Source organism: Acanthamoeba castellanii, assembly GCF_000313135.1.
Source record: "Acanthamoeba castellanii str. Neff unplaced genomic scaffold scf7180000084724, whole genome shotgun sequence".
Classification (NCBI taxonomy): domain Eukaryota; phylum Discosea; order Longamoebia; family Acanthamoebidae; genus Acanthamoeba; species Acanthamoeba castellanii.
The window spans coordinates 157,438-182,585 of NW_004457611.1; the positions used below are offsets into that span (position 1 = coordinate 157,438).

Genomic DNA, 25,148 nt, shown 5'->3' on the forward strand with positions numbered 1-25,148 from the left:
GGGGCTCGCGAGCACAGAGGAGTAGAGATAGAATCGAAAGATGTGGGAGATGCTCGGCATGGGGGGGCCACAATGGCCCGGCCCCTGGCGGCGCGGGGGCCAAGAAGGGAGGAAGCGCATCTCCAGCGCCCCACGACGGGGGCGGGAAGAACGTCGACGCTGCGAGGAGGGCGCAGCAGGCGGGACAGGCAGCCAAGGGACCCGCCACGGCTACGTCGCGGCCCGTGGAGGCCGGCAACCCGTTCCTCGAGGAAGAGGAGCAGAAGGCAGCGCGCGACGCAGCCGGCCAGCAGGCGGCGCGTGGTGGTAGGTCCCCCCGCAGGCCCCACTCCACAGCAGCAGCAGCAGCAGCAGCAGCAGCAGCAGCAGCAGCAGGCCAGGGACGGGCCACCAGCCCCACAGGACCGGGAGCACAGTCGCAGCAGCAGCACCAGCGCACCACCAGCGGCGGCGGCGGCCACGGCGGCAGCGTGGCCAGCAAGGTGGCGACCGTGCTGCCCCCGTCCGGCTCCCTTCCTAACGGGAGCCATGCCGCCTCGCTGTCGTCATCGTCGGGCGGGGCCGCGCTGCCCAAAGGCGGCGGCGTGGCGGCGGTGGATGGTCCTGGATCGGCGTCGGCGTCGGCAGCGGCGGGAGGCGGCTGGCTCTCCAACGCGGCCAGCGGAGGGATCGGCAGCGGGGGAGGCGCGAGCGGTGCCCCGTCCGACGTTCAGTTGGTGGGGTGGCTGGAGAGCCGCCTCCGCGACTACGAAGACCTGCAGCTGCGCCACTGGGCGCTCGAGGCCGAACATCGGTACCCTCCTCTCACACACACGTCGACGTCACACACGACCAACGACACGACCAACGACCCGACCCCACACGACTGACGATCCCATCCATCTCTGTGGTGTGTGGTGTGGGCACCGACGTGCAGGGAGCTGCAGCAGAAGCTCAAGGAGGAGCAGGCGAAGAGCGCACAGCTGACGCGGGAAGTGGGCGAGATGGGGGAGAAGATGACCATGATATTGCAAAACGTGACGAACATGAACAAGACTCAGTAGTGGTAGGCAGTGGTAGCGGCGCCCGCTGGCGTGTTGGTGGCACGCCCATTGTGGGGGGGGGATAGGTCAGGAGGGGGGCAGCTGCTTGGCAAACTTGGTGCCCGTCACGGGGCACACTGTGCGGTCGGCCATGCACTTGTAGTGCACCACCACCCCGTTGGGATATCGCGCGAAGGCCCTGATGTCGTGCGTGTCGTGTCAACGCGTGCGGCCATGACACACAACACATGCGCGTGGTGTTCTATTGTGGGGGGGGGTGCCAGGGGTTGCTTGCGTACGTGTTGCCGAGGCGCTTGTGGCAGAACTGGCACTCGCGGTTTTCGGTGATCTTGATCTGGTGAGCCCGCGCTCGGATGAGCTGCTCCTGCATCTGCACTCATGAACGATGACGACGACGACGACGACGATTATGAGGACAGAGACGAGCGCGGTTGGTAGTGGTGGGTGGGTCGTGTACCAGGATGTTGTCGAGCTTGAGGAGGTGGGCGATGATCTGCTTCTCGCGGCGGGCGTGGGTGCGTTCGGTGAGCATGTTCTTGAAGAAGGGTCCCAGCCTGCTCAGCGGGACGTCCGCCGGCAGTTGCTCCAGCGCCTTGGGGCCGTCGATCTGCCTGCACCGCGCACCCCCACCCCCACCACCGCAGTCAGCCACAGCAGCAGCAGCAGCAGCAGCAGCACGAACACGAACACGAACACGACCAGTGTTCGCGCACGCGACACACGCAAGACAGTATTGGGGGTTTACTTGTAGTATTTGTTGAGGATGGCGAGGGCCTGGTCGAGGAGGGGCTTGGCCTGGCTGTCGCCCGGCGGGAACAGGTAGACCTCGAGCAGGGACAGGTACACGTCTCGGCTCTCCTCACTCTCCTCGCTGTAGTGCTTCCCGCAGTACCTGCCGCACAGTACGCACACACATGCACACACGCACACGAGTGAGCGGGGTCTGCTGGGGTGCAACAGTACGCACTCGAGAGGGAGGCCGCGTACTGTTCGGCCATGACGTAGTTCTTGAGTTTGTAGACGTAGATCTGCAGCGCCTGCTTGTGCCCGTTGACCGTGCGGCTCAAGATGAGTGCTCGCTCCTCGTACAAATCTGGCCACGGCACACGACACACACGGCACACATGAGCCCCAATTGGGGAACGCACGCACACAAAAAAAGAGATGGCGCGTGCGTGCGTGCGTGCGTGCGGGGGGGGGGGGTACCGGTGAAGGGAAAGCGGGCGAGCATTTTCTCGGGATCGTAGGAGGCCGAGAGTTCGAGGAAGCGGATGAGCTTCTTTCGCGTCTGTCCGAGCAGGCCGGGCTCGCTCCCCGCAATCTCGTACGACGCTGCTCCACCCATCCATTCATCCATTCATTAGCGTGGCGGCGGCGGCGGGGCGGCGGCGGGGTTGGGTCAGGGACGTGTGTGTCGTGTCGTGTGTGGTGGCGTACTGGACTTGTAGCTCGGGTCTTGCTTGAGTTTGATGATAGTGTCGAGGTAATTGAACACGAGCTCATTGTGGAACACGGCCTCCTTCTCACCGCGATCCATGAGGAACTCCAGGTACGGGGTCACCAGAGACGCACTCAGGGCCTGCAGGTGCGGCAGGACCTTGTCCGGAGGCAGCATCATCTCCTCGCTCCTCTCCGTGAAGATCTGCGCAACCACACACACACACACACACACAAACGACATACGCGACGCGTGTAAGCTGCTGCAAACTCTAACCATACAACACGCGCAGGGGGGAAACAGTTGTGGTGTGTGCGTGTGTGTGTGTGTGGAGGGGGGCGTACGGAGAGGCCTTCGCGCGGGTGGGTTTGGAGGACCCACTTGGAGAATTCGAGGATGAGGGGCAGCTGCTCTGGCCGCAGCTCGCGCAGGTACCGGATGGTCTCCCATGGGCCGTGCAGCTCGTTGCCCGCCGCCGGACCCTGCCCCACCCTGGCACCCACCACCGGCGCCACACACGGCACACACGCACGGCACACGACACACACGACACACACAGCTCCCGTTCAGTGGCCGCACACGCGGTTGGGGGGGAGGCGGGGGCGGAAGAGGGCGGGGAGGGGGGTACCTGGCAAGGAGCTCGAGGGCCTTGCGGTGCAGGTGCTTGCCCTTGTAGAGTTGCACGAGGTCGGCGAACCGCGTAAAGTCCGTGAGCACCTTATCGCACTCCTGCAGCCGACCACCCACATACCGTGAGCACGCCGTGTGTGTCGCAAGTTGCGCACTAAGGTGTCGCGTGTCGTGTCGTGTTGCGTGTCGTGTCGTGTCGTGTCGTGTCGCCTGTCGCGTGTGTCTTGTGTGGAAGGAAGGTGACCTTGATGTGGCATCGGTTGGGGAGAGATAGCAGGGCCGTGAGGTCGGCGTGCTTGGTTTTGACGTAGGCCTTCACGAGGGCCGTGTCGACGATGGTCGCCAGATCGGTCACGCTGCTGTAGTCCTCCTCGCCCGCCCCCTCGAGGCCTGCGGTCGCACGTGAGTCCCACAAACGAACAAACCCCCGCACGCAGCGCAATGCGAGGTGTGTGCGGTGTGTGCGGTCATGTGCGTGACGTCAACGAACGGCGAGCGTGTGTGTGAGCGTTCGTGCGTACCGGCGGGGGAGTCGGTGGTGGAACCGGAAGCGGGCCGCACTTGGGTGAGGTAGTTGATGAGCGCCAGGAGGGCCTTCTCGAGCCCCGCCCCCACTGCATTCAGCCACCCCCCCCCAATGTTTTGTTACGAAGGGAATCATGATGGTGACGACGATGATGATGATGATAAAGTCCGGGGGGTAGGGGTAGGGGGGTAAGGAGGGTTTGCGTACCGAGCGAGACGACGTCGAACGGGTACTGGAACTTGTCGCGCAGGTTCTTGGGCAGCAGGTTGGGGTACAGACCCAGCACCTATTGTAATAGGGCGGAAGGAGGCCACGCACACACGCACACACGCACACACGCCCGATTTAGCCCCCGAGGCGCGCGTAGGCAGGCGTGAGCGGGCGAGCGGGTGGACAGGCACCTGGAGGGGGTCGGTGTTGAGTTCGGAGAAGAAGCCCATGGCGCGCTCGTACTGGCCCTGGCTGAAGAGGTGATAGGCGAACAGCTCCTTGATCTCCTTCAACTTTTCGGCCTGCGCACACCCATCGCCATCATCACCACCATCACCACCACCGCCGTCATCGTCGTCAGTCTATCATTGAGCATGCGGTGCAGAGAGAGGGAGTAGAAGAGCGGTGGTGGTGGGGGGGGGGCAAGGCACGTGCCTTGAGGGTCTCGTCGAAGTTGGTGAGGCTCTCGCACAGGCTGATGGCGTCCTCGTACTCCTTTTCCCGGATGAGCTGGTCCACCTGCGTGCACCCCCCCCCCACGGGTTAACTCCTTAGGCAACGGCCAACGACCAACACCGCGAGCACGGCACGACCACGGCCGGCACGAGCGGTGAGATGGGGTAGGGTGCGTACCTGGGCGAGGATGGGGACGGGCAGGAGGCGCCAGATGTGGTTGGGGGCGGCCACGTAGATGTCCTTCTTGATCTGCATCAGCTTGGCCCCGCGCAGCGACACCGTTTGCACTGCAGCCCGCCAGGCGCACCACGAACCACATCAGGAAACGGAGGAAGGGTTGGTTGCAGTTGGTTGGTGGCAGAAGGGCGGGCGTGAGGGGGTGGAGGGGAGTACCGAGGGTCTGGGTGCCGAACATGGTCCGCACTTCGAGGAATTTGGGGAGGAGGGCCAGCACGTAGGGGAAGCAGTAGCCCACCGCCGTCGGCATCTCGCTCCAGCTCAGACCGAACTTGCGCGCCGGCCGGCCGTCGTACCCGACCGTGATGCTGATGTCTGCGCGGAACATCACAACGCCGCCACACATGCCACACGCACGCACATACGGCCGTCAGCAGCGGGGGGGGGGCGAATGTTGAAAGAGAGAGTGTGGGGGGGGGGTATTACTGTCGCGGGCCAGGAGGAGCTGCTGGTTGGGGAGCGACGTGATGAGGGGGCTGCTGTTTCGCCCCGTGGGGAACAAGTCCCGCATGGCGCCCGTCCTGTACACCCCCCCCCCCAAAAGTATTATTAGTATTTTAATAGTATTATTTTTTAGTTGGGGGGGGTGGTCACGTGGCGAGTGTGTGTGCACAACGCCTGGAGAGGGGCGAGGGAACGGCACCTGATGTCGATGAGGTTGTACTCCTTCTTGAACCCCACGCACAGGTGTTCGCCGCACCACACCATCGCCTTGGCCGTCTCCGGCACCACGAGTTCCTGGCGCGCGCACACACGCCGCCGCAGCCCACCACCACGTGGTATCGTCAGATGTGGTCGTGGCGCAACATCACAACAGTTCAGGGGGTTGGATTGAGGGCGGTGGGGGGGGGTATGGTGTACGCGTATTTCGTTGAACTGCTTGCCGTCCCACTGGTAGAGGATGAGGCGCTTCTTGATGGCCACGCACAGGCGCAGCGGGGACGAGGTCTTGTCCACGGCGTACACCTCGCACCCGCGGCTCTTGGCCAGCGTGCTGTGATGCCGGAAGCTACCGAGGGCGTGCACCTGCAGCACGTCTGCCGATCATCGAACGTACCGACGCGCGCGAATCCAAACACATCGCACACATCGCACACATCGCACACATCGCACACACAGACAAAAGTGTTTGGTTCAGCGGATGCGCAACAATGAACGGGGGGCGGGTGGAGGAAGGGGAAAGGGCCCTACCGGTGAGGGAGAGCATGAGCTTGAGGTCCTCGAGCACCTCGATGGCGCGGATGGGCTTCTTGCTGAAGGCCTTGTGCGAGTCCACGAGGGACACCAGGAAGGGCGCCTTCCCCGTTTCTGCTCTCGCGGCCACCACGCCACCACGCACGGCCGTGCCATCAGCCATCAGCCATCGGCCATCCTTCGCGCCCACTCCAGCCCAGGAAGCAGGAGCGGGCAGAGAGCCGACGTTGGAAAGTGGCCGTACCATCCACGCCGGGCTTCTCCTTCACCTCGTAGATGAGGAGCACGCCCTCGGCCGTGCCCACGATCAGCCGTTCATCTGCAGGAGCGAGAGCCCCACGTTGGTATTCTCTCCTCAATTTATTTTACTTAATTATTATTATTTATTATTTATTATTATTGTGGGTAGTGGTGAACGGAGGTACCCCAGATGTCCATGCATTCGATGCGCAGGGGCAGCTTCTCCACGAGCGACACCGAATTAAAAGCCGTATGCCCTGCCTTGTGCGTGCACCCCCCCCCCGGCAAAGTAGCACAAAAGCGGCAGGGGTGCCAATCAGCAGAACGTCCCCGTCGGGAGATGAGAAAGTGGGGTCAGGTTCCGCCGTACCATGGTGCTGTTCTCGCCCAAAGCCCCACCACTGTGCAATCGCCCGCTGTTCTCTTTTGTGTGGGCTGCCCTTCTCTTCTTCCTCTTCCTTTTCTTTTCCTTGTCTTTCGATTTTTCAATCTTATTTTGGCAAGGGTGGTGCGAGAGAGGTAGAAAGAAAGGGGGAGTTGTATTGGCAGGTGACCTGATCGCGTGCCCACGCCCACGGTTCTCCGCCAGGCGTGGCCGAAGGTAAACAACAACAACAACAAACCATACAGAACACAACAACGCAAACGGGGCGTTTAGGCGATGGGGTGGCGGGTGGTGGTGTCGTTGGTGAAGACGCGTGTCTCGCCGGTGGGCGTGATGCGGTTCTTGAGGCTGGCGATGGGGCCGAGGTGGGCGCCCTTGGTGCGGGCCACGGCGATCTGCTTGGTGAGGACGCGGTTGAGGCGCTCCATGTAGTCGGCGATGTTGTTCTCCACGGAGCGCTCGATGTTGTGGCGGATCTTGCCCGAGAGGACCTTGGTGATGGCGTTGTAGAGGGCGTCGTGGCGGGTCTCGTAGAGGTGGAGCTTCATGTTGTGGACGGAGCAGATGACGCGGTCCACCTCGAGCACCTTGTCCGAGTGGGAGAAGGTGCGGACGATGAGCTTGAGGTCGACGCCGGAGCCGCCCACGCTGATGCGGATCTTGCCCTCGTCCTCCACCTTGGGGAACTTGTTGCGGCGGAACCAGATGTCGGCGTCCTCGATGAAGATGTTGACGTTCTTGACCTCGAACACCACCTCCTCGCCGCCGAACGAGGTGTCGATGCCCTGCTTGAGGTGGCCCAGGTCGAGGGCCAGGCGGCCGCTGTGGGTCATGACCACGCTCTCGGGCACCAGGTCGCGCAGGGTGACCACGACGTTGCTCAGGCGCAGCTGCATGTCCGGGTTGTTGACGGTGATGGCCGGTACCGGGATGCGCACGCGCTCGATGAGGGACTGGAGGATGATGAGGCGCAGCTGCTCGAGGGCCTGCGTCTTGAGCACCACGTTGCCCTGGTCGTCGAGCATGATGTCGGCCAGCAGGGCCTTGGCGTCGTTCTTGAGCCGCAGCGTGGCCGGGTCGCGCTCCACGTTGCGCAGGATGGCGCGGGCCTCGTGGAAGGAGCCCGTGAGGTGCTCGCGGAGCTTCTCGTCGTGGAGCTGCTGCGCCCAGCGGATGTGCTCCTTCATCTCCTCCAGCGTCTGGCGCTCGCTCAGGCGCTCCGGGTGGTCCAGCAGGCCGGCGAAGAAGTGCCGCAGCGAGTGGAAGTAGCGCCGGGCCTCGTCGTCGCGGCGGAACGTGAGCGTGATGGCGCGCCAGTGCCCGATGAGCGGGTCCAGCGTGCGGTCGCCCGTGAAGGTCTCGAAGATCTCCTGCGCCAGCGCCAGCGTGCGCTTCAGGTGCTCGCTGTCGGCCATGCTCCGCAGCCCGCCCGTCACCTGCCCGCGCTGCTCGCGGTCGATCTCCTCGTCGAACAGCCGGAAGATGTCCAGCACCCGACGCAGCAGCTCCGCCGTCGCCGGCCGGCGCGTGATGTCGCGCAGCAGCTCCGTGAACCGCTCGGCCAGCTGGCTGGTCTGCTCCTGGCTGAGCCGCACCCGCCGCCCGCCGATGCTGAGGCCCTCCTCGAGCCGCTTGCCCAGCCCGCTCACTGAAGACGAAGAGGCGGCGCTGCCCTCGTGGCGGTGGTGGCCCTCGCCCACGGGGATCTCGAACTCGCCGGCGCTGCCGGTCGGGTAGGCCTGGGCCGGGGCCTGGGCGGCGTAGCTGGTGGCGTGCGGGAAGGCCTCGGGGGCCTTGCGGTGGCGCTGGCCATAGTCGTAGCTACGGTCGCTCTCGTCGTAGCGCTCGCCGACGTCGGACGCGTCAGAGTCGCTGCTGCTGATGCGCTCGCCGGAGACGGCCTCGGAGAGGAGGTTGATGAGGGAGCGGATCTGGGCGCGGAACTTGCGGGAGCGGACGACCTCGAGGCCGGCCATGCGCGCGGTCTGGAGGGTCTCGCGGGCGAGCGAGCGGAGGCGGTCCGAGTCGAAGCCGTCGACGACGTCCCACGAGTCGCGGGCCTCGCGGGCCTGGAGAGAGAGGTCGCGGCGGGCGAGGAGGCCCTCCTGGGCGAGGCGCTGGAGCTTGCCGCCCTCGTTCTTCTCGCGCATGAACTGCGTGGCCGAGTCCACGAGCCGCTCGGTGTCGGTCAGGATGCGCTCGCCCAGCGGGTTGAGGCCCTCGGTCTCGTGCTTGGCGATGTTGACCTGCTCCCGCACCCGCTCCAGCGTGTGCTCGATCTGCACGTTGCTGGGCAGCTTGTCCACCACCTTGTTGTTGGTCGGCACCCCCATGCCCATGCCCATGCCCATGCCGGGTGCGTAGGCGGTGGTGCCGGGCGTGTAGACGGTGGTGCCGGGCGTGTAGGCGGTGGGGCTGGCCAGCAGGCCGGTGCCGGCCATGACGACGGGCGGCGCGCCCGTGGTGGTGATCACGGCGGGCTGGCCCATCATGACGCCCGTCGTTGGCATGACGGTCGGGTTCGAGTAGGCGTCGGTGTACACGCCGGCGGGCGCGTAGGTGGTGCTGGTGGTGGTGTTGGTGGTGGGGTAGTTGCTCATGGTGTGCAAGTGGCTAAGATAAGATAAGGGTCGTGATGTAGATTAGATGATATGAGTGGTGGTGGTGGTGGGGTGGATGGAATGACTTAGGTGTGGTGGTGTGTAAGCTGTTGTGGTAGTATGACTTGCCGAACTGAGTTTGGCCTCTTTATGTGGACCAGCTGGGTAGGTGAGGTGTACGCCCCGCCGGGTTCCGGCAGTGGTGGTGCCGAAAGCGGACGAAAACCCACCGTATGGACACACCCTCAACTGGCCTGCCCTTTCTTCGGGAACCCAAGCAAAGAAAGGTGGTCCGCAGCCTCCATCTTCCACAGAACCAACACTGCAGGTTCTTTAGCATTTTCTCTTCCTCTCTTTTATTTTCTTTGCTTTTCTTGCATTTAAGGCGACAATCTTGGTGCCGGGCTTTTTGCCGGAGCCAAATTGCCCGTTGGGAGACCGGTCTTTGGCGTGCACAATAATTAGCTGGTGTTGCCCTCCGTTCTTCTTCAAGCCCCTTTTCTCCTCCGGTTGGGGTGGAAAAATAACAAATAAAAATAACTCTCTGTCACGTAGCACGGAGAGGAAAGAGGAGAGAGAGAGCTGAGCTTAGCAGCCCCCTCGAGGAGATAACCGAACCCTGGGCCAGTCGAGCAGCAGCTAGCTTGGAATGGAGACTTTCAACAGGTGCCCACCCCACCTCAATATGGGCGCTAGCCGTCCTCCCCCATAGGCTACGTGCGGGGTCTTCCTACATACGTGCATCAGCAGCACATTAGGGAGACCTAGTGGCTGCCCGGGCGGCAGGGAATTACATGCATCCCCACAGGCAATGACGATGCGACCGTTAATTTGGTTTCCTGCCATCATTTTGGGGGGTGGGGGGTGATGCACATCACAGACTTCTATGGAAGAAGTCTACCGATACCGCGCCCACGCGCAGCCCCGCGAGTCTGGCTTCCGCGCCTGGGAGCAGCCAAGGCCGCCTCTTTTCCTCCTCCAACGCCACCCCCACGTACATAACCCCCCAGCCATTTATTTATTGCGGGAGCACTTTTATTTTGTTTTTGCCCACTCGGCTCGAGCCCTGCTGGGCCAGCCAAACGGCTGCCGACAGCTTGCTTGGCCCTGCCTACTTATTATATATTAATATGTAATGGGCACATACACACACCACACAGGGCTGCGGGACGGGACTCCATGGTGATGGACGGCTCCAAGGGACCCTCTCCTCGCGGGAGGCTCGCGCTCGCCCCCAAGAGCGAAGCGATGGCCCATTCGCTGTTTGAGCTCTCCAAGCGCAAAGAGGTCTGTACAGCCAACCCCCCTCCCCCCTACACCACCACTAACCCCACCGCCAAATTGCACTTTTGCTTTGTTGCTTTTATTCATTTACTTTTCTTAGTCTTAAAAAAGACCTCCCCCCTCCCACCACCCGTTGCAAACCCACGTGCGGTGAGGCTGACGTGTGCCGTTTTTTTTTCCGTATGCCGTGCGCGTACTCGCCAGTTGTGGGTTCCCGACGAGCATACGAACGAGTGCTCGAGCTGCCAGGAGCGCTTCTCGACGGTCAAGCGCAGGCACCACTGCCGCGTGTGCGGACGCATTTTCTGCAAGAAGTGCTCCCGGGGCGTGATCGAGCTGCCGGTGATCAAGCTGCGCTGCTGCATGTCGTGCATGCACTACCTCGAAGTCACCCCCGAGCAGGAGATCCTCCAGCTCGTCCACACCAGGCACGCCTCCGCCTATTCTCTCCAAAAAGCCAGGGCTTATGTGTCCTCCGCGCTGGTGTTGGTTCTAACCCCAAGCCCCCCCCCAACCTGGTGCTGCCCCATCGATCAGGCTGGCCGAGGCGGCCCGCGGAGGAGTCAAGGCGCCCGTCGGCGACTCGATGACCGTCTCCAGCGACAGCGATGGCGAAACAGAGAGCGACCCGTCGTTCACGCCCTCCAGCTCGGTGGAGTCGACGCACGGGTTCGAGGTGGCCGAGCAGGCCGACGACATGGTGACGGAGAGGGAGGAGCCTGCGCTCAAGGGCCGCACCAGCTCCCTCAACGCGCAGCTGTTCGTCAGCTACGTCGAGGCCCGCAACCTCGACCTCAAGCAAGGTACGAACGCCCCCAGTGCCCCGCTGGTTGCATCCATCCCCCCACTCACCCACCGACCCACCTCCGGCGGTTGCCATCCGATGGCAGATTGCGTGGGCATCTACTCGGTGCTCTCCCTGGGCAAGCAGCAGGTCCGGACCGTCGACACTAAGTCTGCCGGCCTCTCTCGCTCGGCCCAGTGGAGCGAAGGGTTCTACTTGTACGTCTCGTCTTGGCTTGTGTGCGCAGCTGCCGCGTCTTTTGTTTCCCCCCTCGCCCCCGAGGAAGCGCACTTCAATTCGCCTCACCACCGCCGCCGCCGCCCGTGGGTGGCATGTGACGCAGTGATGTGACGGACTCAGCCAGCATCTTCATCATCTCTGTGTGGGCTCAGCACCAGTCCAACGGGATGGAGTCCACCTTCCTCGGTACTACCACACACACACACACACACACACACACACACACACACACACACACACACACACACACACGGGAGTGTACCGACCGACCGCTTGGGCGTGCGGCTCACATTGGTTGGTGGTGGTGGCTGGTGGCATTGGTTGCAGGTCAATTCAACATTCCGGTCTCGGCCTTCGTCAAGAACCCCATGGTCGACCGGGAGTTCAGCCTGCTGTCGAAGAAGGGCACCCCCATCCGCTCCACCGTCCACATCAAGATCCAGTACACCACCATCAAGGTTCATCCACAGCCCCTCCCCCCTCCTCCCGCCTCGACCTTGCCGCGCTCACGCACCACTCACATTCCTCCGCTTCCGTTACCCCCCCCCCATAATAATAATAATAATAATAAATGCAGCAAAAAGTCACGCCGGACGACTTCCAGCTGCTGCAAGTGGTGGGCCGCGGCAACTTCGGCAAGGTCATGCAGGTGCGGAAGAAGGACACGGGCCGCATCTACGCCATGAAGGTCCTCCGCAAGGGTACGCACCCGACTCTCCACTTCCCACCCACCCACCACGCACCACCCACCACCGGGGCAGCCGCACTCATTCACGCGCGTTCCCGCACACGTTTGTTTGTTTGTTTGTTTGTTTGTACAGACGCGGTGGTGCAGAACGATGCCGTGGAGCACACGATTTCGGAAAAGAACGTGCTGAAGCGGATCTCGCACCCGTTCATCGTGTCGCTCAAGTACTCGTTCCAGACGGCCGACAAGCTCTACCTGGTGCTGGACTACCTGTGCGGCGGCGAGCTCTTCACCCACCTCTCGTCGGTGGACCACTTCACCGAGGAGCGGACGCGCTTCTACGCCGCCCAGATCGTGCTCGCCCTCGGCCACCTCCACGAGAACGGCGTCATCTACCGCGACCTCAAGCCCGAAAACCTCATGCTCGACATGGACGGTGCGCGCACCCCTCCCACCCCCATATATACGCCTTTTATTGCCCCCCCCCTTTCCAATCTTATCTTACGCGTTCGTGGTGGTGCACATGTGGTGTGGTGCATGTGGGGGGGGGCGCAGGGTACCTGTGCCTCACGGACTTTGGCCTGTGCAAGGAGGGCCTGGCCCCGGGCCAGAAGACCCGCACCTTCTGCGGGTCGCCCGAGTACCTCGCCCCCGAGATCCTCAAGGGTATACCCTAGCCCCTCCCACTCCTTTCCTTTCCAGACAATCGTCTAACGGCGACGATTGGGTGGTGGCTGGTGGTGGCTGGTGGTGGCTGGTGGTGGTGCGGGTGCAGGCAAGCCCTACGACAAGGCGGTGGACTGGTGGGCTCTGGGCACCTTCATCTACGAAATGCTCAGCGGATGGCCTCCCTATTTCGACGAGGTTCGTTGTCAGCCCCCCCCCCAATTCTCTCTCTCTGCTTGCAGCGGTTGGCTGCTTCTTCGCCTTCTAACCGATCCCTTCCCCCTCCCCCTCTAAACCACCACCGCCAGGACCCCAAGAGGATGAACAAGATGATCCTGCTGGAGCCCCTCACCTTTGAGCCTTCGCTGTTCCCTCCGCACGCCCAGTCCCTCATCGCGGGCCTCCTCAACAGGTACGCGCGCCCCATTACATATATGTGTGGTCCTCCATTGCTGTGTGCTTCCTTCCGTGTGGGGTGGTGTGTGCGCGCCAACCGTGGTTCGTTTTTGTTGGCTCGCAGGGATCCGGAGAAGCGCCTGGGGAGCGGGCAATACGGCACGCAGAACATCAAGAACCACCCGTTCTTCGCCAAGGTCAACTGGGACAAGCTCTACAAGCGCCAGATCGAGCCCCCCTACAAGCCCCACCTCGTACGCCTGCTTGCCCCCCCTCCCCTCTTCATTCAAAGGCCCACGCGTAATCTTGGTTGGTTGGTTGGTTGCAATGGTGCTGCAGCGCAACATCACGGACACGCGCTTCTTCAGCGAGGAGTTCACGGGTGAGCCGGTGAAGGACTCCTACGTTGACTCGCACATCTCCAAGACCTACCAGGTACCCCCCACCCCCGCCCCCCGTCGTGAGCTGACTCTCCCGCACGAGACGTACGGGTGGGTGGTAAGTACCGGTGGGCCTCACCGGTGGCTGCTCCTGCTCTGCCATTGCCCCCGCAGGATGCGTTCGTGGGGTTCTCATGGCAAAACGCGTCCGAGTACCTCGACAACTACCCCAAGAACCTGCCCGAATACGCCATCAAGAGGAGGACACGACGGTACACCCCTCCCCACATACCTCCCTACATACCTCTAGCCATCCCTCCCTCTAGCCATCCATTTCCCATAGATATTTTTTTATATATATTATTTATGTGAGACTGTTAACCAATTTCCATACATGGTGCGCGCGCTCAGACCTTCGCGTCCGCAGCCCTTCGAGAAGGACTCCCTCGGGCAGAGCGGGGGCATGGTACGCCCGCCTACTCACTCACTCGCTCTCTCGATCCATTATGGGCTCCTCTCCTCCTCTCCTGCTGGCCCGCTTCTGACACGCGCCCCTCCACCGATCTCTCTCTCTCTCTCTCTCTCTGTGTTGTGTGTGCACTCGTGCGTTGGTGTATCCTATACGTACGGTATGGCACGGTATGGTGTCCTTGTTCTATATTAGGACCGGGGTACGCCCAGCCCGCGCCAGTTCTCGCCCCTGTCGAGCGTGAACGAGAACGAGGTCGACCTGGATTGGGACTCGCCGCCCGAGATGGGAAGCAGCTTCCCCTCCCACAACAGCCCCTCCTTCACGTGAGGCTCTCGACTCACACGCAGCCACCAACCACGTACGCCAGCCCCCCCCCAAACCGCCACCTCCAATGGCACACCAGCCACCCGCCGCCACTAATCCACGCCGCCACCAATAGCAGGGCGCGAGTACGAGAGAGCAAGAGACCCCAAGGAGGAGGAGAAGTACGAACACAACGAATGTACATAACGGGCTACCTCACACTACCACCATTACCCACCACCACCCACGCTGCGCACCAGCCGTTACCTCCCCCGCTGTACAACCTACGACCTACCCCCCATCAGCAGCACCCCTCTTTCCTTTTTCTTCCCTTCCGCACCACCACCACCACCACCACCAACAGCAGCAGCCGCATGCCGCCCCGCCCCAGCAACGAATGCAACGATTTTGTATTTTGAACGATCATCCCCCCCCCCCGCACGTGGGCCACAACAACGCGTTGCTGACAATCTTCTTGATGCCCACGCGAAACAAAAAAAGAAAAGGAAAAGAAAAGAAAAGAAAAGAAGGCCAACAAACGACAAGGCAGCAGGGGTGCGTGATGCGTGGGACACGTGCTGCTGCTGCTGCTGGTGGTGGTGCTGGGCGGGGCGCGGCGGGGAAGGGACAAGCGCCTCCTCCTGAGCGGCGTCGGGAGGAAGGGATGACAATGCTGGGGCGGTGGTGGTGGCTCGTGGTGGGCGTGTATCGGGTGGCCAACGCGCTGGCGCTGGGCACGGCCTTCGTGCCCGACGAGTACTGGCAGGCGCTCGAGGTGGCCCACTACGCCGTCTTTGGGTAGACGCACAGCTGCCCCACCCCCCAAACGGTGGTGGTCCATGTCTGATGGGTGCGGCGTGGGTGGGTGGACTCGTGTGTGTGGTGGTGGTGGGGTGGCAGGTATGGTCACCTGACGTGGGAGTGGGAGCACCGGCTGCGGGGCTTCCTGCACCCGGGCCTCTTCGCCGCCGTGTTCGCCCTCCTGCGGCTCTTCCACGCCGACTCTCCCCTCGCCATCGTACGACTGCGCACCCCATCCTCCATCCTCCCCAGCCCAAGGCATTCCATCCATTATGCCACCGCTACTGCTGCCGCTGCCGCGACTGCTGCTGCACCCCTACCGCGGCCATGGTAGGCCCGGTGGTGGCGTGGTGGTTCTGACGTGGTGGGTGCGTGTGCGCTTGTGTGCATGTGCTCACCCCCCCCCCCGACGGCAGATCGTGGGGCCGCGCGTGTTGCAGGGCCTCATGCAGGCGGTGGGCGATTGGGGCGCCTACGCGCTCGCCCGCTCCTTCTTCGGACCGCGAACTGCCGCCTGGGCTGTACGCACCCCGGCATACCCCTCCTCCCCCAAATGCTGCCCTGGGACCGCGTCCGCATCTCACGTCGCCCTCTTCTCCGTGCGTGCGTGGGTGCGTGGGTGCATTGGGGGGGGGGTGGACGCGCGTAGCTCGCGTGCCAGCTCCTGTCCTGGTTCACCTTCTATTGCGGGGTACACGGCCTGGTGGTGGCTGGTGGCGGCTGGTTGGTGGGGAAGACGCTGGAGACGCGGCCCATGATGCCCATGACGATGCGAAGACGAAAAACTGGACTCCTCCGATGGCTGCTGCTCGTGCTCATGCTCGTGCTCATGCTCGTGTATCGTGTATCGTGGTTGCACCGCGGCGGCGGCGTGGCGGCGGCGGCGGCGGGTGGTGGGTTCTGGCGTGTGGTAGGGTCGCACGCTTTCCAACTCGCTCGAGACGGTGCTGGTGACCCTGGTCCTGGTCTACTGGCCGTGGGACGCACACGCACACCTCACCGACTCTCAGCGCTGGCGCCGGTACCTGCGCGGCCTTCCCTCTCTCTCGCCTCGTCATCCCCCCGCCGCGCACCCACCAACACCATCTCTCTCTCTCTCTCTCGTGTTCTCTCGTGGTCGTTGGTCGTGCGTGTGCTGGCCGCGTGGGGCAGGAGGCTGGCCCTGGCCATCGGGGTGGTGGCGTTTGCCGTGCGTCCCACGAGCGCGGTGGTGCTGGCCTACGTGGGCCTGCGCGCCCTCTGGTTCTCACCCTCCTTCTCCGAACGCCTTCGCCTGGTCTTCTGCGAGGTCCTCCCCATCGGGTACCCTGTCTCTCTATCTATCGATCTATCCACCTCTCCACCCATTACAACGTCAACGTCGCAGCCGTCGTTGCCGTAGCCCGCTTTGCCCGCCACCGCCACCTGGCCTGACACGAATGACGGCGCGCGCGGTGGTGGTTGGTGGTGGCTGGTGGGCAGGGTGGTGGGCGTGGCGTGTTCGTGCGGGGTGGACTACCTCTTCTACGGGGAGCTCACGTTCGTGCCGTGGAACTTTGTCAAGTTCAACGTGGCCCACAACATATCGGCCTTCTACGGCACCCACCCGTTCCACTGGTACTTCACACAAGGTAGCGACTTCCCTCCCCTCTCGCCTTGGCCGCGGTATTCCGACGACGCGTTGTAGCGGAATGCCTCACCACGGCATTGTGTGTGTGTGTGTGTGTGTGTGTGTGCGTGCGTGTTGTGTGTGTTGTGTGTTGGTGGCGGTGGCGGCGGCGGTGTGCAGGGTTGCCCACCATCCTGGGTAGCTTCGTGCCGGTGTTTGTCCTGGGCGTGGCCGTTGCGGCGCGGCGCGAGCTGTTCTACCTCCTCTGTTGGACTGTCTTCGTCTACAGCCTGCTCGGCCACAAGGAGTTCCGGTGCGCACGCCCTCTCTCTCTCCCCGCCCACCCGTCCCAGTGAATGGGGATGCCTGCTGGCGCTCTATCGCGGATGCTTCTTCTCGCCAACGCCCGCCCTCCCGCACTCTCTCTCTCTCTCTCTGATACTTCTTCTCCGTGCATCACCACCGTGACGATGGTGTGGTGGTGGTGGTGGCGGCGGCGGCGTGCAGGTTCATATTTCCGATCCTGCCAATCGCCCACGCCTACGCGGGCCACTTCCTGGACTGGGCCTACCGCCGCTGCTGCGTGACCTCCTCCGCCAGCGCCGAGGTGGCGAGCGCTCCTGACTCTCGGGAGAGGGCGGCGGCTCCCACGACGCAAGGGGACCGCAAGAAGAGGCGGGACCACGACGGCGGTGGAGCGGTCCACGCCTCGGTGAGGAAGAGGCGGCAGCGCGTGTGGTCGTTGTTGTTCGGGGCCGGGTGCGTGGTGCTGCTCCTTACGCACGCGGGGATGGCGTACTACTTCTCGTTCTGGCACCAGCGCAGCCCCATCGACGTCATGCACCACCTCCGCCACGAAACCCAACGACTCAACGGAGGTGCCTCCCCCCTCCCCTCATTGCCCGCTTTTTCGAGCCACGTGGGTGGTGCTGATGCAAGCGTGGGCGGCCGCATTTGACACTTCGATCTTATACATATACATATACATATACATATACATATACATATACATATACATATATATATACATATTTATATATATACATAAACAGAGCTGGAGGTGTTCTTCCTGATGCCGTGCCACTCCACGCCCTTCTACGCCTACATCCACGCGCCCATCGCCATGGACTTTATCAAGTGCCTGCCCCCGATCACCTACGACGGGTATTTTTCCCCCTTCTCTGCTCCCCGCATTTCAAATTGTGGGGCGTGTGTGTGTGTGTGTTGCGCGTGTGCGGTTACGCGTCATATGAATCGTTTCTGTGATGGCGACCTTTAGGAACCGTACGTACGCGGACGAGACCAGGCGGTTCTACAGCGATCCGCCAGGGTTCCTCGCGGCGCGGTTCGAGGAGCGCGGCGGCCGGTACCCCTCCCACATGGTCCTGTTCGAGCCGCTACTGCCCCACGTGGCGCCCTTCCTCGCCCGGCACGGCTACCACCAGGCATGATACCACCGCCTGCCCTCCCCTCCCCTCCCCCCCCGCAAACGAGAGCCCAGAAAGAGGAATGCTCACCCCCCGGGGCCTTTCCTTCTTTCAATTGTAGGTGGCCCGGTTTTGGCATACGCTGCTGGTCGTGGACGACCGCCAGGGCGACGCCCTCGTCTTCCGCCGCGACAAGGAGGAGGCGGCGGCGGCGTGAGCAATGCGACCACCGCCAATGAATGGCTGTACTTATTTGTTTTTATTTTATTTTATTTTATTTATTGCTCTACTTGGCGGTGCGTGCGCTGGCCTGCGCATCCTCCGCGGGGAAGAGGGTGCCCTTCAGCATGCCCGGCACGAGCTCCTCCTGTACGCTGGGGCTGGCCAGCAGCGCCTCTACGAGCTTGGCCAGCTGGGTGGCGTCCTTGATGGGCGCCAGGGCCTGGGCCAGCAGGTCGTGCAGGAGACTGCCAGCGAGGCCGTTGTGGAGCTGCTCGAGGCTGGCCTTGATCGTGTCTTGGATGGCCGCCTCGATCTCTTGCCGCCACCGGCCGGCAAACGTGGTGAGGATGGCGTTGTACAGCGCACTGCGCGCGCACAAAGGCCACCGGTCAGCGACGTGTGCGAAAAGGTGGTGAGGGGGTCGTCGTACTCGTGCTTGGTGCCGCTGATGAAGAGGTCGAGGTTGTTGACGCGACAGCTGACCCGCTCAATCTCAAACAAGGTGTCCGCGCTGATGTGGGTACTGGACCAAATTGGACGAGTAAGGCCACTAGTTTACCCCCCCCCGCAGCTCATCGTGGTGGTGGTGGGTGGTGGGGCGTCCGTACCGCAGGGTGATGAAGAGATCCATGCCGTCGCCGCCCATCAAGACCGACAGCTTGCCGGCTTCCGCCACGGAGAGGTCAGGGAGCGGAAGGAAGGAGAGCGGCCACTTGAGCGCAGACGGCAGCAGTTGCAGCACGCCCCCGCTCTTGAAGGTGACCAGCGCGTTGTGCATGTCCACGTTGATCCCGCGCCTGCGTTTGGAACGTATGCATCACCACACCACAGCACGGCCGACGCACCCTTCAGCACGCAAGGAAGGACCCCTCGGGTGGTAGAAAAAAAGGGGGGGGGCACCATACAGCGAAAGTCGAATCCCATTGGCCGTGGCCTTCACCTTAGGCTGGCGCAGGTCAGACAGCCCTACCAGCATCTTGCCTCGGTCCTGCGCTCCCGGGAACACACGACACGACCAACGACAAACGGCACGACACACGACACGATCCCCATTTAGCACCACGTCGCGACATAAAAAAAAGACTGTCTCCTGCGGGTCGGGTGCATCATGGATGAGGTGGTGGGTGGCGACGGTGGTGTACCTCGATGAGGAGCTCGCGGGGCACGAGGTGGCGGGCGGCGATCCGGCCCCGCATGACGCGCGCCTCGAACAGATCGCCCTGGAGGAGGATGTCGGGCAGCGGCACCTGCCACCTCTCGCGCACCCCGTGGGCGATGATGGTGTGCAACCTGCGTCGGACGCAACACACACACACACACACACCACAACAACAACAACAATTATGAGTTGGTCAAGCCCAGCCCATCTCGCGTACGAGTGCGAGTGTGTGTGTGTGTGTGTGTGTGTGTGTGTGTGTGTGTAACACCAGAGGGAGAGAGGGCGTGGAAGGGAGTGGGCGTACTGGCTCCACATGTGGGGTTTGATGGCGAAGCGACCGGTTGGGCTGAGGGCGAGATCGCGGGCGAGGAGGGCCACGCTGTCCTTGAGCTCCCGCAGGGAGGTCTCCGCCGCGAGGCTGCCGGCCAGGAGGGACATCTCCGCCACGAGGCCCGTCAGGCGCCCCTTGAGCACCGTATCGTTGACCTCGCGCAGCCGCTTCAGCAGGTGCAGACCCTTGGCTGCAGCCACCGCCACCACAGCGCAGAGAGCGACGAACCATCAGCACACGCGCACGCATACGCAGAAGAACGGAGATGCTGATGACGATGATGCTGATGATGATGGGCGGGGTACCGCGGTAGGCGTCCTGGGAGAGCAGATCGGGGTGGGCGAGGACCTTGGCGAGGTAGTCGCCGGCGCTGGCAAAGAACTCGAGGGCCTGCTTGTGCCCGAGGGTGAGCTCGTAGAGCTCGACGAGCCGGTAGACCAGGGAGTCGAGGGTGCGCCCGCCCAGGAAGCTTTCCAGCAGGCCCTTGGCGCTGCGGAGGGCCTTGGCCAGGTGCTCGTTGCGCAGCACCTGCTCCAGGCTCGACGCCCCGCTCTCCAGCGAGGGAGCCACGCCCCACAACTGACGCAGCAGCGCCATCTCGTCGGACAGCTGCACTCCCCCCGACACACGACCCCCCCCCGTTTACATGAATAGATAGAGGAATAGATGGATTAGGGCACCACGACCATTTCCATACCGCCACCCAACACATACACGCACAGCTGCACACGGCACAGCTGCACACGGCAGGTGGGAGGTGGGGTGCGAGCGTGTCGTACGATCTTCTTGGAGGATTCGTTCTGGGCGAGAGCGTTGAAGGCGCACACGAAGCGCCGGTAGAAGTCATCCAGCTGCTCGTCGCTCAGCCGCCGGTCTCGCGGCTGGAGGTCCTCCGCGGCGGGCTGGTCCAGGCCCATGGCTGCCGAGAGGGAGGAGGAGTGGGGAGTGGTGAGGAGTGGTGCGGGCGGGGTAAAAGTGTGGTGCGCGGTGTGATGCATAGGCCCGAACGGGGCCACGGAGAATGTGGGAATGTGGGATGCGTACGGGGCACGGAGGGCACAGTGTGGGTGCCCGGGTAGATGGCGAGGGGCCGGTCGGCGGCGGTGGGAAGCACCTCGGGCAGGTCGGCGGAGGGGCCGGCGAGGGCGTTGGTGGAGGGCGGCACCACCTTGCCCTTGGTCATCTGCGAGATGGAGGGCAGCGCCGCCTCCTCGTCGCTCGTCTTCCTCGCCCGGTGCGGGACGGCGGCAGCGGCGGCGGGGTGGTGGTGGAGCGGGTACTGGTCGGCCTGCGAAGGTGGGCCGCCCTCGGCCTCCATGGCGGCCACGGCCTGGCGGTAGGCCTCGGCGCGGTGTGGTACGGCGGCTTCGAGAGTCGGGGCGACCGCCTCGGCCTGCTGTCCGGCCTCGAACAGATCGCCGACTACCTGCAGTAGGGCTGCCACGTCCCCCGCGAACCGGCCCTGCGTGACGGCCTCGCCCACTTGACACGCACATACGCGTTTAACACGACGACGTGTTGCAGAGGAGATCACGCCACGCCACGTCCATCAGTACTAACAACAACCACCAACACCAACCAACAACAACCAAAACAACCAATAACCAACAACAACCACCAACACCAACACCAACACCAACAACCACCAACAACCGGTGGGCAGGCGAGCGCGGGGCATACCGAGGTCGCGTGCGAGGAGGGCGGCGGCGCGGGAGAGGTCGTGGAGGCGGGCGAGGTGCGGGTCAGGGCTGAGGCGGAAGGGGGCGTGTGCGGCCTGCTCGCGGAGGTCGTGGCGCAGCAGGAGGGCCTCGCGAAGGGCCGTCTGGAGGTGGTCCTCGGGATTCTTCTCGCGCTGCAGCCGGGCCAGCTGCTCCACGGCTCGCTGGGCGTCGACGAGCAGCCGGCGGCCCACTTCGTCCACGTGGGCGGCTTTTTCCGCGGCGCGCAGCTCGCTGGCGAGCCATTGGAGGCCCTCCTCGACGCGCTCGTTGGTGGGCAGACCCTCGGCCCACTCCACCCACGGGTCCTTCTGGATGGCGGCAGTGTCTCGGCGGTCGTACTTGCCCCCCGCGATGTGTGTGTCGTTGCTGCTGCTGCTGCCATTGTTGTTGTTGCCACCTTTGGTGGTTGGTGATGCTGGTGGCGCAGGGTGGATGGGTGGATGGGGCGTAGTTGCGTGTTCTCTTGGCAAGTGTTGGAGAGGCTGCTGGTTGGTGGGGGTGCGTGCGTGCGTGCGTGAGTGTGGCTGGTGCGCTAGTCTTGTGCGTCTGCTGCAGGAAGTGGAGGCCTTGAGTGTGTATTGTTGGGGGACCCAAGTGAGTAACATGCCGGCAGATTTTCCTTGGCTTTTCGGCATGGCGCAGGACGGGGAAGTACCTTTACCCCAGCAGTCTTGGTCTTGGGCCTCTGGGCTGGGCCAGCCAATAATAATATAAATAAATAAACGAATAATAAAACACACCCACCATCACCATATCACCATATCACCATCATCAAGGGAAGGCGTATCCCGCATTGGTCCCTCTGCGAGCAGTGGGGAGACACATGCGCTTATGCGTGCATGCATGCACGCACGGACTAAGTGGGCGGGTGGATCAAGAAGGGGGCACTACTTTTCTGCACTCGCTGGCGCCGTACTTGTCCACAAAGGCTACAAAACTGGTACCGCCCCCGCCCATGCGCACTGCACCACGCACACCCACCCACCACGCCGCCATGGACCAATAGAAGAGGACGAGGATGTGAGCAATGCCCCCCGGGGGGGGGCTCCAATGAATAATGGAAATATGGGGATATGGGTGGAGCATTTGGGAGGAGAGCATGTACCCATGAGCCGATTGCCACCCTGCACCTCGAGACGAATCTTCTTCGTCCCGAACTGATACTGGCCCGCCCCGATTCTTTGAACGGCCCACCGCGCAAACACACACACACACCCAATCCACGAGCGGAAGCTGGCGTTGAGAAGTACTATCATTTGTGCATGGGGGGAGGGGGGCAGCTGTACCGCTGGAAGTTGCGCGGGATGTCGAGCAGAGTCTTGCAAAAGCCTGGACCACGCGTGCATACGCGATGGCGGCGCCGTGGGATAAGTGTGGGAGGAGGGGGCGGAAGGGAGAGAAGGGCGGTGAGCACTCAAGGCCGGACTGGGCGACGCGCACGATAACCCCCGCGAAAGAGGCGGGTGAGGCTCCGTTACCCATTTCCCGGATCACGCGCGCCAGCTCTACGTCGATGGCATCGCCCTGCGTCGCCCCACCACCACCAGCCACCACCAGCCACCACCAGCCACCACATGCACAGGAGAGGAGAGTGATCGCCACCGAGTAAGTGACCTGTGCCGCGCAGGCCGGACGTCGTTGATTGGGAGTGGCAGGTGGAGGTGTGGTCACCTTGGTCGGGCGGTAGGAGTAGAAGGACGCGGCTTCCGCCGCCGCACCGCCAGGAGAGGAGGAGGGCGACAGGGACCCGAGGGAGAGCACCCGCCGGAGGGGCGGCCTGGCTGCTGCTGCTCGGCTCGCCCCCTCGGGTGCCGCGGTGGGCGAGTCGGGGTGCCAGAGAGCAGCCTGCCACTCGGGCCGGACGAGGAGGTCACGCACGAGGTCGCACTCATCGTCGTCCTCCTCCACGAAGCGCCGCCGCTCCTCGCGCTCCCGCAGCACGTGGCTCATGGGGTTGTCCTCCTGGAGCGGACCACCATTACCGGCGCCGGTGCCGGTGCCGCCCGCGCTCTCGTCGCCCTCCAGCGTGCGGGTGCTTGCGCGCAGGCTCGCGGTGCCCTCAGTGGTGGTGCCTCGCGGGACCGGCGACTGGTCGCTCCTCTCCGTGTCGATCGGCGCGCTGTCCTGCTCGCCACCCGCCGGGGACGAGCCCCTTCCAAGTGTCGCGCGCGCCTTGACTTGCGTTGCGCGCGCCGTCGTCGTCTTATTGGCGGACGGGGCGGGGCGGCGCGGCACTGGTCGCTGCTCCTTGTGCTCCGAGGTCGCAGCGGCGGTCGCGGCCTCCTGGCGGCGCAGGGCGGGGCGGAGGTCGAGCTGGGCGGGGAGGCTGCGCCGGTTGGCCGTTCGCATGGCGCGAGCGGCCTCGCGGCTCGAGGAAAGCGCGGTGGTGGGCGTGGACGGGAGAGACATGAGCTGATGATTGCTGTTGCTACTGCCGCTGCCGCCGCCGCCGTCGGCCTTCGCGGTCGCGGGCGAGCGGGACGACGCAGCCGTCGGCGTGTCGCTCACCGAGGCCCCGAAAGACAGCGCTCTGCTTGTCTGCTTTTCGCTGCTGCCGCCGGTGGGCGGGGTGTGGGCATCGAAGCTGTGCGCAGCAGGGCCGCTGACATCGGCCTTGAGGAGGAAGCGAGGTCGCATGGGCGGCGGAGGCGTGGCGCCCACACTCGAGCTGTTGTGGGACGAGGCCAACGTGGGGGAGCCGCTGTACGACGATGGCGTGGGTGGCAAGGACGACGACGATGAAGAGGAGGAGGAGGAGGAGGAGGCGCCTCCAGCAGCAACACCAGCCGCCGCCGCAGAAGTGGGGCGTGCAGGCGAGCAGAGAGATGTCCCAGAGGGACTGGTGGGCAGGCAGGCGGCGGCGGAAGGCGGAGATGTACCGGTCATCGATGCCCGCAATGACGCCACCACGGACGGGGAGGGGGAGGGCACGGCGGAAGACGACGGGGCCGAGGGAGCACCAGGAGCGAGAGAAGAAGGCGAGGAGGAGGCGAATGAAGCGAGAGGCGAGGAGGAGGCGAGAGTGGTGGAGAGAGCGGAGGTCGCAGAAGAGGGGGAGGACTGGAGAGTGCGGCGGAGGGCGTCGAGGCGAGAGCGTAGGAGGGCAGTCTGTGCGTCAAGCTTCGGGAGAGTGGAGTAGGGACCCGACGGCGGGGGCGTGATGCCGGCCACGGGTGGCGCGTTGGCTGCCACGCTTCTGGCCAGGCGCAGCACGTCCGTCACGCCCTCCGTGTCGTTGCCGTGGCCGTGGCCGTCGCTGTTGTTGTTGTTGTTGTTGTCGTCGTTGCCGGCGGAGGCAGCATACAGCTCGGACGAGGGCTGGCTCAAGCTCATGCTCAGGCGACGTAAGCGGAGTTGGATGGCGGCGCGCTGCTCTCGCAGGCGGCCCTCCCACGCACGCACCCTGGCCACCAGCAACCCCTCGTCCCCTTCGCCATGGTCGACCACCGCCGCACCGTTGCCTCCGCCCTTCACCTCGTCTGGTGCTCTTCCTCCTTTGTCCTTGTGATTCCTCCCTCCTTGAATGCGACCGTTTCCATCTGCTCCCCACCGCCCAAGAGGTGAACACCACCAGGGAGGGAAAAAGAAAGGCTGAGGGAGGGTACCGTGTAGCGTTGGAGAACCAGCCAACATGCCGCCGTCAGGCACAAGTAATGGTGGCCGATGAAGCTGCAGATGGAACGCGACCCTAATCTGTTTTTCCCGCCAAAAAATTCAAAAGAAAAAA

At 63.5% G+C, this 25,148-nt stretch overlaps 4 protein-coding genes and 2 pseudogenes across 4 annotated transcripts; 3 read left to right on the forward strand and 3 right to left on the reverse strand.

Moving 5' to 3' along the window:
* Nucleotides 1-72: 72 nt before the first annotated feature.
* On the forward strand, nt 73-1,043 carry ACA1_157950 (uncharacterized protein; the record flags this gene model as incomplete). Its single annotated transcript, XM_004348461.1, is given in 4 exon segments — nt 73-152; nt 170-310; nt 323-793; nt 917-1,043. The coding sequence occupies 4 exon segments, from the start codon at nt 73-75 to the stop codon at nt 1,041-1,043; spliced, it is 819 nt and encodes a 272-aa protein (XP_004348511.1).
* A 66-nt stretch (nt 1,044-1,109) lies between these two features.
* On the reverse strand, nt 1,110-6,172 carry ACA1_157960 (annotated as a pseudogene).
* Nucleotides 6,173-6,628: 456 nt separating this feature from the next.
* Nucleotides 6,629-8,959, reverse strand: ACA1_157970 (uncharacterized protein; the record flags this gene model as incomplete). Its single annotated transcript, XM_004348462.1, has 1 exon — nt 6,629-8,959. The coding sequence occupies one exon, from the start codon at nt 8,957-8,959 to the stop codon at nt 6,629-6,631; it is 2,331 nt and encodes a 776-aa protein (XP_004348512.1).
* An 878-nt stretch (nt 8,960-9,837) lies between these two features.
* Nucleotides 9,838-14,196, forward strand: ACA1_157980 (protein kinase domain containing protein; the record flags this gene model as incomplete). The annotated part of the gene is made up of 17 exons (XM_004348463.1): nt 9,838-9,953; nt 10,120-10,246; nt 10,448-10,713; nt 10,781-11,046; nt 11,134-11,245; nt 11,371-11,453; nt 11,595-11,725; nt 11,845-11,968; nt 12,089-12,391; nt 12,511-12,621; nt 12,731-12,819; nt 12,930-13,033; nt 13,142-13,271; nt 13,357-13,452; nt 13,572-13,669; nt 13,809-13,863; nt 14,089-14,196. Coding segments are annotated over 17 exons (2,319 nt in total), but the record flags the coding sequence as incomplete, so codon positions are not given.
* Nucleotides 14,197-14,842: 646 nt separating this feature from the next.
* Nucleotides 14,843-18,205, forward strand: ACA1_157990 (annotated as a pseudogene).
* A 69-nt stretch (nt 18,206-18,274) lies between these two features.
* Nucleotides 18,275-24,754, reverse strand: ACA1_158000 (uncharacterized protein; the record flags this gene model as incomplete). Its single annotated transcript, XM_004348464.1, has 17 exons — nt 18,275-18,575; nt 18,641-18,733; nt 18,819-19,007; nt 19,116-19,198; nt 19,353-19,500; nt 19,674-19,890; nt 20,006-20,309; nt 20,480-20,619; nt 20,745-21,182; nt 21,381-21,836; nt 22,077-22,111; nt 22,338-22,383; nt 22,527-22,600; nt 22,708-22,750; nt 22,900-22,945; nt 23,093-24,122; nt 24,483-24,754. The coding sequence occupies 17 exons, from the start codon at nt 24,752-24,754 to the stop codon at nt 18,275-18,277; spliced, it is 3,915 nt and encodes a 1,304-aa protein (XP_004348514.1).
* Nucleotides 24,755-25,148: the final 394 nt, after the last annotated feature.